The 17666-nt window shown below is 47.4% G+C and overlaps 1 protein-coding gene across 2 annotated transcripts in view; it reads left to right on the top strand.

The window, feature by feature from the left end:
* Positions 1–17666, top strand: part of Agbl4 (AGBL carboxypeptidase 4) — a 1323233-nt gene that overhangs the window by 1172881 nt on the left and 132686 nt on the right. For both annotated transcript variants that reach the window (XM_040288638.2, XM_040288637.2), the window contains exon 7: positions 17217–17306. In XM_040288638.2, the coding sequence (XP_040144572.2) occupies positions 17217–17306 (90 nt within the window). The remainder of the gene's footprint in view (positions 1–17216; positions 17307–17666) is intronic.

Here is a 17666-nt window from a genome sequence, read left to right as displayed (position 1 = left end):
CCCGCAGCTGGGGGCTGGGGTTTTTCTAACTCTGGGGTTAAGCTACCACCCCCAGGGGCAGAGTGGGTGGGCAAGTGTCAGAGAGCTCTTTTGTCGTGTGTTCATTCATACAAGGTCACCTTCTAACAGTTATTTTTTTCTAATCACCCGGGATTGCTCTCCTCTGTGGACCTACACCATAATACCTCCCAGAAAAGAAAAACAAATAAACAAACAAAAAGCTCTCTCCTGAGCGCTACTCAGGCTGCGAGGCAGCAGACACCATCTTCCTGATCTTCCGCAGCCCTCAGAACCTACTGCACATTAATTAGAAATCCAGAGCCCTGGAACAAGGGAAATGACTTTGTGTTTCAATTTAATTTGTTCTCATTTTTTGACAGGGTCAAAGTTCACCTTCCCAGTCTGAATCTGAAAGCAAATTAGAGCTGTGTCATTTTTATATTGATGTGCCCAGGCTGAAGACCTTTGAAAAACATTTTCTTCTGGGAATTGATCTGGTTGATGTTTTCTCGAAATCCCATTTAGCCAAATGCTGGCTGCAGCCTCACAGTGTGCTGATGTGCCCGGGACCGTGCTAGTTGTCAGGAGAGGACACAGAGGGCATAGAGAGGTGGGGTCTGCAGGAGGTGCCAGGTGCAGGACCCACTGGGGAGACCAGGGCGGGCTTATTGAAGGAGAGCCTGGCACGCTAGGCTTTGGAAGATTAGAGCAGCTTCCTCAGCACCAGCGCTAAGCACTGTGGAGGTACCTCTTGTTTACACCTCACAACTACCTCTGGATTCAGAGCAGAAGAGCACCTTGTTTGATCCCCAGGTACTTGGGAATCAAATCCTGGCTCATCCACTGGACAACTGTGTGGCCTGCAGGCAGTGGCTTAACCTCTCTGATTATTGCTCTGTGAAATGAGGGGGTGTCAGGATCCTCCATAGAGTGGTCATGAGAACTAAAGGAACTTACCCACACTGGTGAGTGCAGAGGTGGGGTGGCAGGGAGGGATAAAGGAGATGGATGCGGCAGGCCCCATGGCTGTGTTCACCCCATGAAGTCAGCCCAACTTTGATTGTATTGAACATCCCAGTTATCCCAGACCAAGGCCGCCCTTACCCTGACACACAGCCAGTGGTGGGATTTGAACCCAGGCCTGTCTAACCTCACCCTATTGCCAAGAAGGCTAAGAGTAATTGCATGGTCTCTGCCTAAGCACGGATCCTCTAATTCTCTTACATTCTTTCTGCTCAGACGCCCTGAGCTGAGAAACCCTGAGGCTGGGCCCCGGGTCTCCTTGGCCGCCGTGTTTCCCTCCGTCAGTGCCGCAGTCCCTCAGATCCTCACTGTCGGCTCACAGGTCCATCTGTCTTGCCGATGGTGAAGTCCAGAGGGCAGGGGCTGAGAGCAGAATCTGAACCGAAGTTGAAGAATCACCCCATGTTCAAATATTTCTCAAATATTTCCCTTTAACAGTAGCAGGTAGGAAATGCAAGTGTGTTAATAAACCATGGTGCTGGCAGTTTTCAAATATTAATGATCTCTAGAATTGAAAATGCAAATAGCTGTCTGGAATTCCTCCACTCGGCATTAAAGAGAAAGGCTTGGAAGGACACCACGGGGACCTTGGAGCCTGGAGGATGGGGGCTGGCCAGAAGATGGAAGGCAAATAGACGTTTCCACCTTGTCACTGCCACATTAGCACCATTAAGAAGCAAGCCTGGGTTCTTCCGGGGACGTTAGTCACCGGGATGCTAAGTGAAGGCCTGGCTGTAAGTCGCACTTCCACAGCAAGTACTTCGAGCCAAGAAGAGGTAGGGCGGGAGGTGAGAGCCAAGAGATGCCAGTCAACCCCGAGTCAGCTCAGTCCCCGGCTGGTTGTGATCAGGGCTCCCCCCTTGACCAAAGTGAGGGCTCAGGCCCCAGGCAAGTTCTCATCCACAGCACTGGCTGCCCTGCCTGCCCCCCCCACACCCCCACCCCCGTCTAGGAGCACCTCCATTTTCTCATCGCGAGCACCTGTCTTTATTTCACCCCCATGATTTCCAGGATGAGCTCCTGTCAGCCCTACATCTTCAAGGCAAATCTGCTTCCAGGTTGTGTCATATCTCCTGGTCACTAGATGGGAAGTGACTGAGAGCAGGACCATGGTCCTGCATCTCCTTGTCATACATGCTCCGTGCTCGTACGTGGTCTGAGGTGCATGAGTGCAAAGGAGGAGATTCTTTGGACAGGTGCCCCTGAGTGCTGATGGCTGAGCACTTCTGGTCCTGAGCATAAGCTCTGAGCCCCTCACTATTTGTGTGGACAGACAAGCCAGAGCTGAGGGACAACAGAATAACCTCCAGCTGTTTTCTGGAGTGAGAGCAAGTCCCGTGGCTACAGACACCTGTTGCTGCCCCTGCCCTATAGTCACCCTGCAGTGTGGTCAGCCGCTGAGCTTCTGGCTGTGCTGAGCAGGCCTGACCACTCGAGCGGGCTCAGGTGTCCTCGCCCCAGCAGAGACACACAGTGCCTGTCCTTGCCCCATCCGAGCTCCCGAGGCACACCAGCCACACTGCCACTGCCACCCGCTTCCTTTGGATGTGTTCATGGTGTCAGGTGGTCAAGAACTGTGTCCTGGGAGGGCCCCAGTCTCTCTAGGTGGCTTTAATGTTCCTACCTTGTGTCACTGTGTTTATAGAATAACTCTCAAAAATCAAGCTCTTCTTTCTAGAAATCAGGAGGGATCTCCCTGTCACACAAGGGCCCTGTGACCTGACCAGTCCTTTAGTGTGGTTGTTCCCAGCCCTTCCAGGCTTTGCTGTGACAAGGTGTGTGACGTCTGAGGATAGAGGTTTGAGTGAGGGAGCCAGCAAGCTGGAGAGAAAGGAGCTCAGGATTTGAGTCACAGCCACCAGGGTTCCCCCTTGGCCCAGCTCATCACCTGCTGCACAGCCTGGGACCGGCCACACCCCGTAACATGCCACAGGACGGGGCACAGAGCCCCAGCCCTCCAGGATGGAATGAGGTTATGTACCTAGCATGGCCTGGTGCCCAGCACAGAGCAGAAGCTCAGCTAGGGGATCCCCCTCTTTTCCCTTTACCCTCCCAGGATTCTGGTTCTGTGGCCCCACGTGCATGTTATTTGGGCCCCTTTTTATTGTTGAAGATAATATATAAACCTTCTTCTTTCATCCTTTGAAAAGTGGCTTTTCTTCTTCTTCTCATGCATGTGACGTGTATTTCCATTATAAATCCAATCTGTTTGCTCTAAGCTTTGTGAGTTCCCTGGGGACACTGTACCTCTATTATCTTAGTACTTCTTGTCCTGTTCCCAGGAAGAGACTGTCTGCAAAAAAAGATGATCTGCTGGATGTATGCATGTTTTCCTGTGCACTTGCCCTCCTGCTCTTCCATTGTTATGCCCAACAGGGCCACTTCCTGGTCCCCCAAGCCTCCTCAGTCATGCTGTTTTAGAACTGGAGGGGACTGACAGACCACCTAGTCCTGCCCCTTCTCAGTACAACGATGGAACCGGACCTGGGAGTGGAGAGCCTGCTCCCAGGTCATGCTAGGCTAGGCGGGTGGCTCTCTGGCTCTGGATGTGACTGCACATTGGTAGAATCTGCTCCTCCCCAGACCATTAAGTCAGAATCTTGTGGGATTAGTCACCCAGGGGTGTTCTGGGCATCAGTGGTTTTAGAAAGCTCCCTGGTGCTGTTAGGGTAGAGAACCAGAAAATAAAATGTTTCTTGCCGATGCATTGTCCTCACATAGAGAAAAATGCCACGACTATCCACAGGCGACTGTTTCTGAGGGGAGGAGGCCGGCACAGAGCAAGGCCCCCAGGTGAGCAGCGTCCTGTGCACCCTGGAAGCACCTGAAAGGGTGCTGCCAATCAGGTACTAATTTTATAAACAGACGCTTATGTTGGCGAACTGCGTGCCAGGCCTTGTTCTAAGAGCTAATCAACTTATACTGTGATTAGCTTACCAATATCAACTTATCACTGTGACTCAGTCTGCTATGTCCCCATTTTACAGACGAGGAGACTGGAGTGCCCCAAGAGTGGCAGAGTCCCAGTTTTTCTTCACCATTCTGACAAACTGCCTCTCAATCCTCAGCTCACCTTGGAGATCCTGGATAGCACCTTCAGGCCCTGGCCCTGCCTGGATGGCAGCATTTGTCAGAAAGTGGAAGGTGGGGCTAGAAGCTTCTGGAATCAGTGACATTGGAGGTGTCCTTTGTGGCACACCCACATTTTGCTTACTGTTCTCGTCTGAAACATGTTCAGCAACTAACCTAAGCCCCACAGCATCAACCCAGGCCTGGCCAGCTCCACCCTGTGCACCCCAGGCATAGTCCAAGGCAGAGGCACATAAAGAGTCCAAATTTATTCTACATGTTTCATCCCAGGAACACATGATACCGCTCTATAGAAACACCCTGTGCTCCTCACGTGCAGAAACTCCCCTCATGCGGATCAGGAATACCCTAAGGGCCTTGCTAACCTGGGCACTGCCTGTATGATGGGATATTGACAACCTGTCTGGCTGGACACTAGAACTTCTTCCACCCAGAACTTGTCCAATCCAATGTCTGAGAATCATCCAGAGTATCAACAGCCTTCCGTGATCTTTGTTGAATTCAAGCCATGAGCCCAGCGGTGATGATGTGATTGAGCATTCAGGAAACAGAATGGAGAAGTTATTCTGGAACCAATCACATGTTCCTGAGCTAAGTGATAAAAGTCAGTTCACTGTGAAACCCTGTTTAAGTCACTTTCCTTGTTAGAGTGTTGGCTGTAAAGTGGAAGATATTAATTAGTCCACACTCAGTTCTAATTATCAGCATTCTGTGATACTGTGTGCTATCACGCAGCATCCTTAACTTCTCTGATCATCATGGTGCTGGAAGCATCCTCATGGAACCAAAAGTAATTGGTGGAGTCAAAGGGAATATTGGCATTAAGCGTAGCTGATTGCTTATTAATCCACGTACAATGGTTCATGTTTAAAACCCATTATTGAGGACTGCTGTGTGCCAGGTGGCTACTTATGCAGAGTTCACATGATGCCGACATGGCCCTTTGTCTCTGCTGCATGGATAACAGCCGCTCTAACGTAACTATTTTGATATGGGGACGTTTTGACACAGCTAAAGAAAACAAAACATTACACCTTCAGCATTTCAGAAAACATTACCAAATAATGTGCCAAGGAGACATTTTAGGCCAGCTCCTTCTGTCCCAGAACGTCCCCATCCCGATCTCCCCTCTGGCAGGGGGCTCAGGGAGGGAAGGGAGGGAGAAGAGGAGGAGGGTGGGTCGGGGTCAGGGATGGGGATGTGGGAGGCAGGGGCAGTGAGGAATTGGCGGGATGAAGGACAGCAGAGAGCAGCCGTGCAGCGGGTGTGGGGTCTGTTTCGCGCAGCACCTGGTAATTTTCAAAAGCAATTTTACATTTAAATGCAGCCATTTTAAAACTCTCACATCCAAACAGCCATGTCAAAATGCCCTTCTCTGCCTCAGACAAAGGAAATGAATGCCAGAGAGAGAGGAACAAGACAGGGCTTGTGTCCCCCAAAAGCTCAGAGTCACCAGAGGGGACAGACGGGACCCACAAGAAGCAAATCACTATTCTAGTGCTGCGCAATTGCTGTAATAGCAGAAGGGGTGGGGACAGCAGGGAGAGAGGGTGGGTGGGCTTCCTGGGGAGTGGGAGTGCAGGAGCTCGGGAAATCCACGTTGAATGACTAATAATAGCAAATGTTAATTGAGGGGTTGACATGGGACAAGCACCGCTATTTGTGGCATATTTTAGCTCATTTAGTCCTACACAACACCCAGTAAGATGAATATTATGATTATTTCCATTTTACCAATGGGAAGACTGAGGCACCTACAGGCTGAGTGGCTTACCCAAGACGAAACAGTTGGACAGAGGCACAGCCACATCCAAGATCATGCTCTCTCCACTAGCCCCTGTCCTCAGACCCCCGCAGACACCGTGGCAATCATGGCCTCTGTGAGAGGGCCCAGCCCCTGGCGAGGGGAAGGAGCCTGGCTGTCAGGTTCATCGCTGGGATCCTCTCTCACCACTGACCAGCGATGACCTTGGACAGCGTGCTGACCCCAGCCGCCTCTTGGTTCTTCCTCTTCAGTCCTCCTCCTCCCAGCACACATCACTTAGTAACCCTTGGCCGTGCTCCCCGGGCTCTGTCAATATGCAGTCAGCACATGCATACAGCAGGCACTGTTTTAGATCTGAGTCCTTAGTAGTTAAAGGACAAAGTTTTTGCTGCCATCTGGTCACCGAGGCTAGTGTTCTTAGGGGTTCACCTCTGAGGACCCAGGGTCCTCTGGACAGAGGACAGAGCTACTGGCCAGGTGTGAGGAGCAGGTGAGCAAAGAGCTAGAGGTGGGCAGGTGGGCAGCAGGCTGGAGAGAGGCTTGGGGTAGCTCCGGGCCTCTAGGGAAGCCACCGCAGCACTGGTACAGGCTGCCTGAGGGTGGACTCAGAGGCTTAGACTGCTGGTACACTGTGGCAGGGGTTGAGCAGGGACGGGGGCAAGAGAATATGTCCCCAGTGAGCACCAAAGCTATGAAGTCGTCAATACGTGGAGTCTGGTTATTATCTTTGCTCCGGCCTCCCTCGTTCCTGACCGCTGCCCTCCCTGGCTGCTGCCTTCCATCTGTAGTCTGTGTAGCCACCTCTCGGGTGCGGCGTGGGTTGCTTCGTTTTTTCAGAGCCTGGAACAATTCAGCTTCCCTGACTCCTCTGAAGATGTTGTGTTGAGAGAGAAAAAATTACAGTCTTTAATAGAAATACTTTTCCTTCATTAAATGAAATCTCCAAAGCCCAGTAGCATTTTCGGTGCTTATATAAAGATGCCAGTGGGGATTTGAGATTGAAAGTAGTATTTTTATACAAGTCAATGAAGATCTCAATAGGAAAGAAAGAATACTCTTCAAATCTAAATTCCTCCAGCATTGGGCAAGGCAGATCTTCAGCGGAGGTCATGATCATATTACTCCCAGCCCTACCAGGAACTTTTCCTGAAGCACTTGGAATGCTCATGTAGCAGCTTGGGGAAGTTGTATCTTTAGAGTCTTTCAAACCTTTAACCTTGGATTTCTGTCTGCACCTCCACTCTGATGACTTTGCATCAAAAATCAGGTATTTGTAGAATTTGGGGTCAGAAGCAGATGTGAGCACGTGCCTACACTCAGGTCTACACAGAGTAGCGTCCCTTTCATTTGGTGTAGCTGGGAAATTAACTTTTCTCCTTGCAGGTGTCAGAAGAAAGACTGGTCTCCAAAGGTAGAAGGACCAGGTTCCCACACCTTGCTGCCTGCATGGCCCTGGGCCATGTGCTTAGTCTCACTCTACCATTCTCACAGGGCGAAGTGAGACTGGGTTATAGGGTGTGTCAAGTGCCTGACCTACTGTGCAGCTCAAAGTCTCCTCCTCTTCAGCCGCCACTCACCTGACTGTCCCATTCCAACCCATTAGGATCATCAGTTTCATAGCAAGTGCTCTGGTGGGTTATGACACACAAGCTCCCCACCCCCAAATAGAATGACTTATCTTGTGCAGTGAATCTGCAATCTGCCCCCCTGATGTCTGGGTCTTCAGCTCTCCTGACTCATACGGCTTCTTTGACAGATGGAAAAGCAGATGACTGAAGGGTAGGAAAGGGGTCTGCTGTTGCTGTGCAGCAAGTTAAAAACAGATCTCTTCTATAAACACCCCCATGCTGACAGGTCGTGGGGAGTGAGAGGAAGCTGTAAGGCATAGAATTGGTGAGGCCCTCAGATGGCAAAGAAACCGCTGGAGAGAATTAATTTGTTTCTTGACAAGAGATTGCTTTGGCCCTTCTGTGGACTTCAGGCTTTAGAGTCTGGTGAATCTGGCCCTTCCCACCCATGCACAAGGCAGAGACTCTCACCTCTTCTGCAGGTTCTAGATTTACAACCGCTGGCTTCTGTGCCTAGCAGCTAGCAGATGCTCAATAAATGGCATCTAGTAAAAGAAGGATTAGTTTCCTGCTCTGCCTGGGAGAATCCAGCTCAGCCTCATCCTCCCACTGTGCCTGGTAAACAGGAGAAAGCTCTTATTGCCTCTAACAGGCAGGCTGAACTCTCGCCTTTCACTGTGGAAAAATCCATTACGGAGAAGTCATTTGTCAAAGCCAACTGTTTAGCTGCTTTAATTTACATATTTATCAAGTTTGATTAGAAAGTATTGTCTTCGACTTTCATCTCAGCTTTCACCTCTCCTAGCCCTCTTTTCCTGGGGAAACTGTTTTTGTTGTCCTTGTTGTAAAAGGGCACCACGTAATTCAGTTTGCATTTGCTAATAAGCCTGCAGCTGAACCCCGTAAGGAATTCCTGGAATCTGGGAGTGGTAACTCCAGAGGCAGGGTGCAGCTGGGAAAAATCTGGGCACTTGGCGCTAAATGATATGCTCACCCAATCAAAGGGCAGCAGAGACCCATGACTCCACAAGTCCTTATTGAGCACCTTCTGTGTGCCAGGCACTAGAAATGCAAATTGTGACGAAGATCGGTGAAGTGTGGCTGTCCTGTCACTTAGAGTCTGGTGACCCCAAGCATCTGTAGAATCAGGTGGTCGGACGAAGACAGCTCCATCTGTAAGGCACCAGTTTTGAGCACTTATAAGGTTGGGTTATCTTACAAGATCTCTGTGGGATGGACCTGTTATTGTCCTCATTTGGCAGATGACAATGTGAAAGCTCCCAGGGCACAAGATCATATAAGTAGATACAGCACCTAGATTGAAGGCTTGGCCCTTCTCTACTAGTCTTTAGTATCTGGATGGTAGGGGCAGTCTGATTCCTCACCATGTTCTCAGGGACCAGCTCAAAGTTTGCTGCGTGGTCAGTGCTAGAAAATGTGTGCTGAATGTATAAAAAGAAAGAAAGTTCATCGCCCTCAGCCTTCTTGTCTCTGGGGCCTCAGATCTGCCCTACTCTCCTCAGCTGCCTAAGCTAATGGCTGTTGGAGTGTCTGCTGTGTGCATGGCCCAGATCCCCCTTCAGGACCAGGTCAGGTTCTCAGGAGACTTGGTGACTGACAGCTCACAGCCAAGTGTCTCCTGGGGAAGAGCACTCAACCTTGACCTGCCACGTCCAGTTTCCTTTAACGCAGGTCACAGAGCCAGCTCCCTGGCCTCCTGAGATGACTAGGAAGGGGCCCTCCAGCCCAGAGTGCCTCAGGGGATTGATTGCAGTCACTGCTGAGTTCATCCTGACCGTGCCCAACTTTCAAGTCTCACAAGAATTCCCAAGGTCAATCCCAGAAGGCTCTGCTTGGGAATCTCAAATCTCCAGGTTTCTTTCCCAGGGCCCTGGTTTCAGTAGATATTCTGAGCAGGTCACTCTGGGTCTGACTTCCTGAAGATGCCTCTAGGATTCTGGAATAAGACCCACAGTGGAAGGGAGAGCCTCTCGCCATCGGCCTGCCTACCTGTGGCCAGGTCAGGAGTGCCAGCCCTGTGTCCTCGAGGGGCAGCCTGCCTGAAGAGGGAGGCTCAGAGCTGCTCCTGTGTCTGTCAAGGGGGGGTCTCCTCAGCTGACCCAAGCCACCTGGATCTGAGGCCTGCACCTATTTGGCTTCCTTTGCTTCTGTGACAGACATTCACCAGGCACATTCCAGGTGACAGCTCGAGTGAAGATTGCCCCCTGTACATAGTGCCACAAACAGAGGCCATACAGATTTGGAGTCATGCACCCTGTACTCCAGATCTGCCTGACTACTCTTTAACTGGGTGGTCTGGGGTAAGACACTTGGTCTCTCTGGTCCTCTTCCCTTAACTGCACAGCAAATATGTTCTTCTCAGTCACCTTACAGGCTTAGTAGTTCTGACGGGCTCTGTGAGTCTCGTGCAAGTCAGAGACCTGCTTTTAAGGTCAAACTGCAGTTTAAAAATGTCCTTGGGCCTTGTGAAACATTAATTTGTGAAGACATATGAAGTGCACCAGAAAAACGCCTCTCCTCAAAGCCCGAAATTCCCAAACCAATGCTTTATTTCTAGCCAGGAGCAGGCTCCTTTCAGGGATCAATCCTGTCTTCTTCCAGTTCATGGAGAGTAGAACACTCCATCCCTAGCTGTGTGGCATTAAAGAAGTGACTGTGTAGAGATGGAATTCTAGGTGCTGGGAGATCTGAACCTAGCAGGAATGGAGTGGGAGGACCCAGAGTCGGGAACTGAAAATAAACTTTGCCAGCACCACTGTTTTCTCCACATGGCCCCGAGGTTCAGCAGAGCAGATGCTGAGCCCTGGACATAGCAGACGCGAGCCAAGGCTCCGGCCCTGCCTGAGCAAGGTAGCAAACGATTTATGACCTGACCAGGGGTCCAGCCATGGGTTCAGGGGAGGTAAGGACCTGTGACCTGGGAGGACCTGGTATCTGGAGAGGGTTTTGGAGCTGAACTGGGGCAAAGACAGCAGATCTGGGGCGTTGAAGCTTTGCTGGGAAGGTAGTGACAAGGACAGTCTGAATGACAGAGTGCTCTTGTTGGAGAGTGGTTCTCAGCCAGGAGCTATTTTGACTCCCAAGAGACATGAGCATTTAGTGACGTCTGAAGACGTCTTCGATTGTCATAACTGGGTGGGGAGGGTTATTAACATCTGTGTGAAGAGCCCAGGAGTGCTCAGTGCCCCCCACAACAGTTATCCAGACATCTGTAGTGCTAGCACTGAGGACGCTTATTCCTGGGGCTTGTCACTCGGTAAATAATGCCTGATGTTCCAGGTGAAGCCACATGGCAGGGACACAGACTGTCTCTTAAGGTTTATCTTGTGAGCTAAAGATTATTATTCTCAATTTACAAGTGAGAAACTCAGGCCAGGAGTGGGTGAGTAACTTGCCTAAGGACTCTGACCCAGGGAAGTCAGCAGGCTTTCCATGTTGATCCTCTCAGGGGACAGAAGAAACACAGGGACCAGAGTCTTTCCCGCCCAGCTCTTCCCACATACTGGATTCACCCTCTAATCAGTGTCACGACGCTAGCCCTGAGTGCCTTCGATTGCATCAAGTCCCATATCTGTCCAAACATGTCCACTGAGCCTCCAAGAAGGATCTGCTGATACCCCCAAACCTACAGGAAGCTCTGCACCACCTCACCGGGTTCTTACTATGATTCCCAGCCCTGCCCCTTCCTTCTATACTGCCAGTGTCAACAACACAAAGTCACCCTCATATTACCTTCAGCATGACATGTTTTGTGCTGATGAAATCACATAAAGCACCACATTAGCACCCAGTTGCCCAAGGACAGGTCCCTGGGGAGTGTTAGTTTCCCACTTTCTTTCTCAGAGGAGACGCATCCCAACCGAGTCGCAAAGGCTGAGTAGGAGTGAGGCAGACAGACGAGATGGAGGCAGGGAGGAAAACACGTGCCCTGTGTGGAGGTGTGTGAGGATGTGTTGTGTCTGGGCGAATTCCAGGACGGAGCTGAGGTTGGGGCCTGGGGAAGAGGCTGGCTGGAGAGAAGTGTGGCCACCAGCTGCCAGGGACAGGATCCAGGCTAAGGAGGCTGGACTCGCTCTGCCAACAATAGAGCTGCTGAAGAGTTTTAAGCAGCTAAGGGGGAAGTGGTATGCTCCCATTTGCATTTTAGAAGGACCACTTCTGTGTCCAGGTGGAGGAAGGACTGGCAAGGGACAAGTGGCTCAGGGAAACCAGTGGTGACTCTTCTAGTCCTGAGTAGACCTGCAGACAGACAGCAGCTCACTGTGCTTTACTGCTACCAGGATTTCTTTTTTCTCCCACTTATAATCAATGTGAACCTTTTTGGGGTGCCTGCAGAATTGGAGAAAAGTCTGCAACTGGTCTGGCTTAAAATCAATAGGAAGGGGTCAGGGTATAGATCAGTAGTAGAGCACTCGTCTAGCACACACGGGCCGCATGTTAAATCTCCAGTGCTGAAAAAAAGCCAGAAGAAGGGCATTTTCTTGAGCTTAACATGCCTCCAAGGATCATGAAGTCAAGAAAATGAAAACAGCTTAGATGTAAAAAAACAAAAATCCTTCTCCCATTCCTCTTCCAGCTCACGACCTCCTTCTTCCTTCACACTAACATCTCAGACCAAGTTATGTCTGGAGAGATGGAGAATCAACACTGACAGTGAACCTCTGGGAGATTTTTGTCCTCAGAGGGCCCAGCTAGTGATCTTTGGGGACCCTTGACATCTGGTTGCTCCACCAGCCACTGATCCACTGATAACTGACCAAACAGAAGGGGGGCTCTCTCTCCATCCGGGCACCAAGATTATGACTTTGGTCCTCATTCATGTACAGCGTCAATAGATAAGATGCAAAATTATTTAGGTTCTAAATATTAACGAGGGGTTCTGCATGTCTCCAGGGAGGTATTTATAAGTTATCTACTGCTGCTTCAAAGATTGCTCTAGAATTTAACATCCTAAAAACAAACAAACAAACAAAAAACATTTATCATCTCTCAGTTTCTTGGGTCAGGAATGTGACAGTACATAGCTTGTGGTTCTGGCTGAGAGTCTCTCCTGAAGTTGCAGTTAGTTCTCAGCCAGGGTTACAGTCATCTGGAACTGGAGGATCGTCTTCCAGAGTCACTCATGTAGCTTTTGAAAACCTCAGTTTCTCTTGGCTGTTGTCTGGAGAATTCAGTTCTTCATCATGTGGGACGCTCCATAGGCTGCCTGAGTGTCTTCATGATGTGGCAGTTGGTCTCCCCAAAAGGGAGGGATTCAAGAGAGTGAGTTTGCCCAAGACTGCAGTCTTTTTGTAGCCCAATCTCAGACCTGCCATGTCATCACTTTCATAGTATCCTATTTGTTAGAAGCAAGTTTCTAAGCCCAGCCCACGCTGAAGGAGAGGGAACTTTATCTCTGTCTCTTGAAAGGAGATTAACAAAGGATTGGAGAATGTAATGTTAAAACCACCTTAGGTACCCTATTTAATCTCCAAGAAATAATACAATAAGTAGTTAAGAGCATAAATTTGAGAGTCATAAAAACCTAAGTTTAATCCTGGCTTTCACATTTGCTATTATGCAAGTTTAGGCAAGTTCAATGTTTCTGGATCTCAACTTCCAAACCTATAAAAGAGGGCTAAAATCGGTATAGAGATGGTAAACTGTTTCACTGGGATTACTGTGGGATAAGATCATGCACTTAAAATGCCTAGCAGAGAACAAGTATTCAATAAATATTACTTAATTCCTATCACAATGGAGTAATATTACTTTCCTCCTTCACACAAGATTATGAAGTAGTGTTGAGGTTGAAAACAGTTTCTGCCTGGGTTGGTATTATGACTTTGTCACACATCAGCTAGAAGAATAAGGACAAGTTACTCAATTTCTCCTGGATTTTATTTTCTTTCTTTTTAAAAAAAAAATCTTATTTTTTAGTAGTAGTTGGACACAATACTTCTATTTTATTTATTTATTTTCATGTGGTGCTGAGGATCCAACCCAGGGCCTAGCATGTTTGAGGCTACTGCTCTACCGCTGAGCCACAACCCCAGCCCTCCTGGAATTGATTTTCTATAAAATGAATGTAATAATCCCTAGTTCCTGACCACCTAACAGGTATTCAATAAATATTTTCTGAATAAGAAATAGTGGATGATAGAGGTATATAACAACAAAGGGGTGCCTGCGAGTGTGTGTGTGTGTGTGTGTGCACATGCATTCACATACGTGGGTTAGAGGTGCTAGTGCAGCACAGTTAAACTTTGAACACCTTCAGCTCAACTGGACAGCTGGGCATGGCTGCCCCAGTTCCACCTGAGTGTGTCCTTGTACTCTAAACGTGTCAACCTCCATGAGCCCTTGGGTTTTACAAACATCCCTATGGGTTGTCCTTGGTTGTGTTGTTTGCTTTTTGTTCTACCCTAGCTTTGTTCAAGTGCACTTCCTTCTTTATCCCTGTGCCTCCACCAAGAATATGTTTAATTGGTTTTGCATGCAGCCTGGGGATTTGGTGACAGGAGAGGGTGGGGGTGGTCCCATGTCATACCACCCTGCTACATTACCTTAAATTGATTTTGCAAATGAAAGCTAAAAGCTAAGCAAAGGCGACCCATCCATTTTACCTAAAGATGATTATAATGCTCTTTTATGGCCTCCTAAATGACAAAGCAATTTGTTACCTGCCTGCATCAACATTTGCTTATATTAGCACCCGAGATGCTTGATTTTTATTAGCCCCACGTTATCATTTTATGAAGACACAGGGGCTCAGTAAAATTAGTGTGCAAATATAATGCCCATTTTGCATTTCCCTGTGGTCAGCAGAAATGCTGAATGCAATTGAGTTGATACTGGGTCAAGGGAGACATCCATAAAGTTAGCCTTCACCGAGGGCCTCAGCAGTGCCATTTATCATTTCTGGACTGCTGGGATAGATGGGGTCAGTGTTAGGTACTATTTTTTTAAAGGGCTTGGTGGTGGGGGTTTTTTATTATTATTTTTAAGTTAAAAAGCAATATAAATGCTAAGACAGTAGCTCTATTTCCATCAGCAATAAGGAATGAAACCAAACTCTCCTGTGTACATTGTAGATGGAAATAGAGAGGATGTGCAATCTTAGAATGTTGTTAGTGGATCAAGAAGGAGACAGATGGGATAGCAATAGGGATGCTGGATGGGAGTCAGGGATTCACTGCTGGCTGTATGACCTTGGGCATGTCCCTTTCTTCTCTGAGCCTCGGTATCCTTACCTGTAAATGGGTTCACCACATAAGAGAATGCAGATGATCAAATGAGATAGTAAGTATCTAAACTTTATAAACCATGTTCTATGCAATGTATTTTAATTTATTAATTCAACAATCAGTTTCCAGCACCTATTGTGTACAGAGTCCTGGGAGAGGCATTATGGGTAGCCCATGGAAGTTACAATCTCTCCCTTCTGGAGCTTATTCGGTCCTGGAAATATTCAGGTGTTTAATTCCTCTTTTCTTCAGAGTGGGTAAGCCCCTGTCTCCCTCTTGGTTCCTTAATGTGCCTAGCAAAGAGATCAGCACAGGACGAGTTCTCATGCATTTTGTTTCCATTATATTTCTTTCCGTCTTTCAAGGGAGGCAGTGACCCCCCAAGCCCCTACTGGTCACCTGAATGGACCAAACAAGTTGTAGGCCTTTAGAGCAATGTTTAATGGAGCTAATACTTTTTACTTTAGCCTCTGACATTTGTGCTTCTGTTGGGATGATGAAGCATATTAAAAATGATATATCGCCAGCACTTTAAAAAGAGAAAGCCTCTTCATTATTTCTATACCCCTCTCTCTAGATGATCCTCTAACATGGATGGGACCTTTAATCCAGTTTCACTCAATGTTCCTTCCTAAATCTAGTTCAGGTCACTGTTCTGCTCTGTGCCGGCCAGTCTTTCTTCTGCCCTTGCTGAGTACCCCTGCCCCCGCTCCTTCTTTTCCATGCATGTCACTCTTGGCTGTTGTTTTTATGTAATAACATATTTGCACAATAGATGAACATTATTATGTAGGGAAAACTTGATAGTGGCAGAAAGAGCTTGGGTTCTGAGTTGGGGCCGTATTTTCCCACTTTTCTACATGTCTAATAATTTTTTCTTAGATGCTGGATGTTGCAAATTATATACATTGTTGAGTGTCTGGATTTTGTTGTCTTCCTTTAAAGAGAGTTAGGCTTTGGAGAGCAAGCTGTTAAGTTTCTTTTGTTCTGATCTATTTTTTCAAACTTCTTTTAATACTTTGTTAGAATGTGTCTAGATTACATTCTCATCCTACCAGAATGATCAACAAGCATTTATGTCGTTGGTGGGAATTCAAATAATTCCTAACTCTGTGTGATCCTGGAAAACTGGGCAGTTCACAGCTTCCTGGACAGTTTTTTTTTTTTTTCATCACTTTTAACAAAATACCTGAGATAAAGAACCCATAAAGAAGAAAGGTTTATTGTGGTTCATGGTATCACAGGGTTCAGTCCATAACACTTTTGGGCCTGTGGCAGCACAACATGTCATGGTGGGAGCCTGCTAGGAGGCAAAGGCATAAAGGAAGGGGTTGGAGTTCCATTCTCTCAGTGAACTGATTTTCTTCCACTAGGCCCTGTCTCCTAAAGTTTCACCACCTCCCAACAGTGTCACGGCTGGGGACCAAGCCTTCAACACTTGGGCCTTTGGGGAACATTCAAAATCCAAACTAGAGAATGAAGATTTGCCCTATGTGTGCACGTCATAGGATCTCACAAAGACCCAGGAAGACTCCCTCATAGATATCCCAACCTTTTTTCTATGGTGCTCCTCCTCTCTGGAGTTCAGTTTCCCCACAATTGCCACTTGCTGGATTTGACCCTTAGTGGCACTTCCCTGCTCTGCTCAGGACACCACTCCCAACTCCTTGGTCTGCGAGGGACCATCAGGCAGAATGCCAGGACTATCATGCCTCATTTGTTTCCCTTCTCTCCTGGTTTATCTCACATTGACTATTGTCCAATATGTAAAGATAATTGTTTAGCATGTTTTGTTTAATTTTGTAGTCATTGAAGGTGAAAGTCTTTGAAGGTGTGTCCCTGTTACTTCATCACCACCAGACAAAAACTTGGGTTCTAATCTCAGCTCCTACCATCACCTATTAACTAGGTGACCTTTAAAAAGTTATATAACTTCTCTGAGTCTTAGTATCTGTTTTTATAAAATTTGTATTAATTTCATATTGTTTTAAGGATTATAAATATGTATATAATGTGTCTGATGCAAAAGGGGCTAATTTAAAAGAAGCTGCTACTATTAATAACACAAATAGAAAACATTTTTACGCCATGATCTACTTGATGTTTGCTGACTGTCATACAATGTATAGCTTTAAGTCATCACAACAATATGAAGTACATATTGTTATCTTAAATGATAGTTTAGAACATTGAAAATCAGAAAGATAAACTGCCTGGGTCACAGTCATTAACTCTGGGACTCAACTTCACTCATATGGCTTCTTCAGATGATTGTGACTATTACATATTCATATGATATGCAAAGTTACATAAAAAAGGAAATGTAGTCTTTTAATTTGGGGTAGCTAGAGACATAATTTAATTAGTCAGCAATAGCTGGGCCTTAATAGTTTTAACCTAATGATTTAAGAGATGAATGTAAAGCATCCAACCCATTCCTCATCTGCCTCCCTCCCACACACCAATCCCTAGTCTTAGCTTTCCTTGCTCTCCTTAGAGACCTTCTTCCATTTTATTTTGCAGACAATCTCCGAGAAGGGGCAGAGCAGAAGGTGGTATTCATCACAGGACGAGTCCACCCGGGGGAAACACCCTCTTCATTTGTGTGCCAAGGTGAGCTGGGAATCTCAAGGTGTCCTGTGTCTGCCTCCCACATCTAGATGGGGCACTGTGATGATCTCTGGGACAGAGTAGTCAGAGTCATTATGGAAATTTACTTTTTTGAAGAGATTGCTCTAAAACCTCTTGCTGAATTCTACTTGGTTTTGTTTTAATAAATGCTTATTGACCTGATTCACCCATGGATGAATAGATGAATGGATGGATGAATAAATGAATGGATACGACTGAATGAAATCTTCTTATATGCCCCATGTTGAGGCTGAGCTGTACAGTCACCTAAATTCCCTACCTCTTCTTGTCTCCAGTGGCTTGCGTTAGCAAAAATCTAGCCCCAGCTCAGTGTTTATGTTG

This window comes from Ictidomys tridecemlineatus, chromosome 11, assembly GCF_052094955.1.
Source record: "Ictidomys tridecemlineatus isolate mIctTri1 chromosome 11, mIctTri1.hap1, whole genome shotgun sequence".
Lineage (NCBI taxonomy): Eukaryota > Metazoa > Chordata > Mammalia > Rodentia > Sciuridae > Ictidomys > Ictidomys tridecemlineatus.
This window is presented reverse-complemented; position numbering and strand designations above follow the sequence as displayed.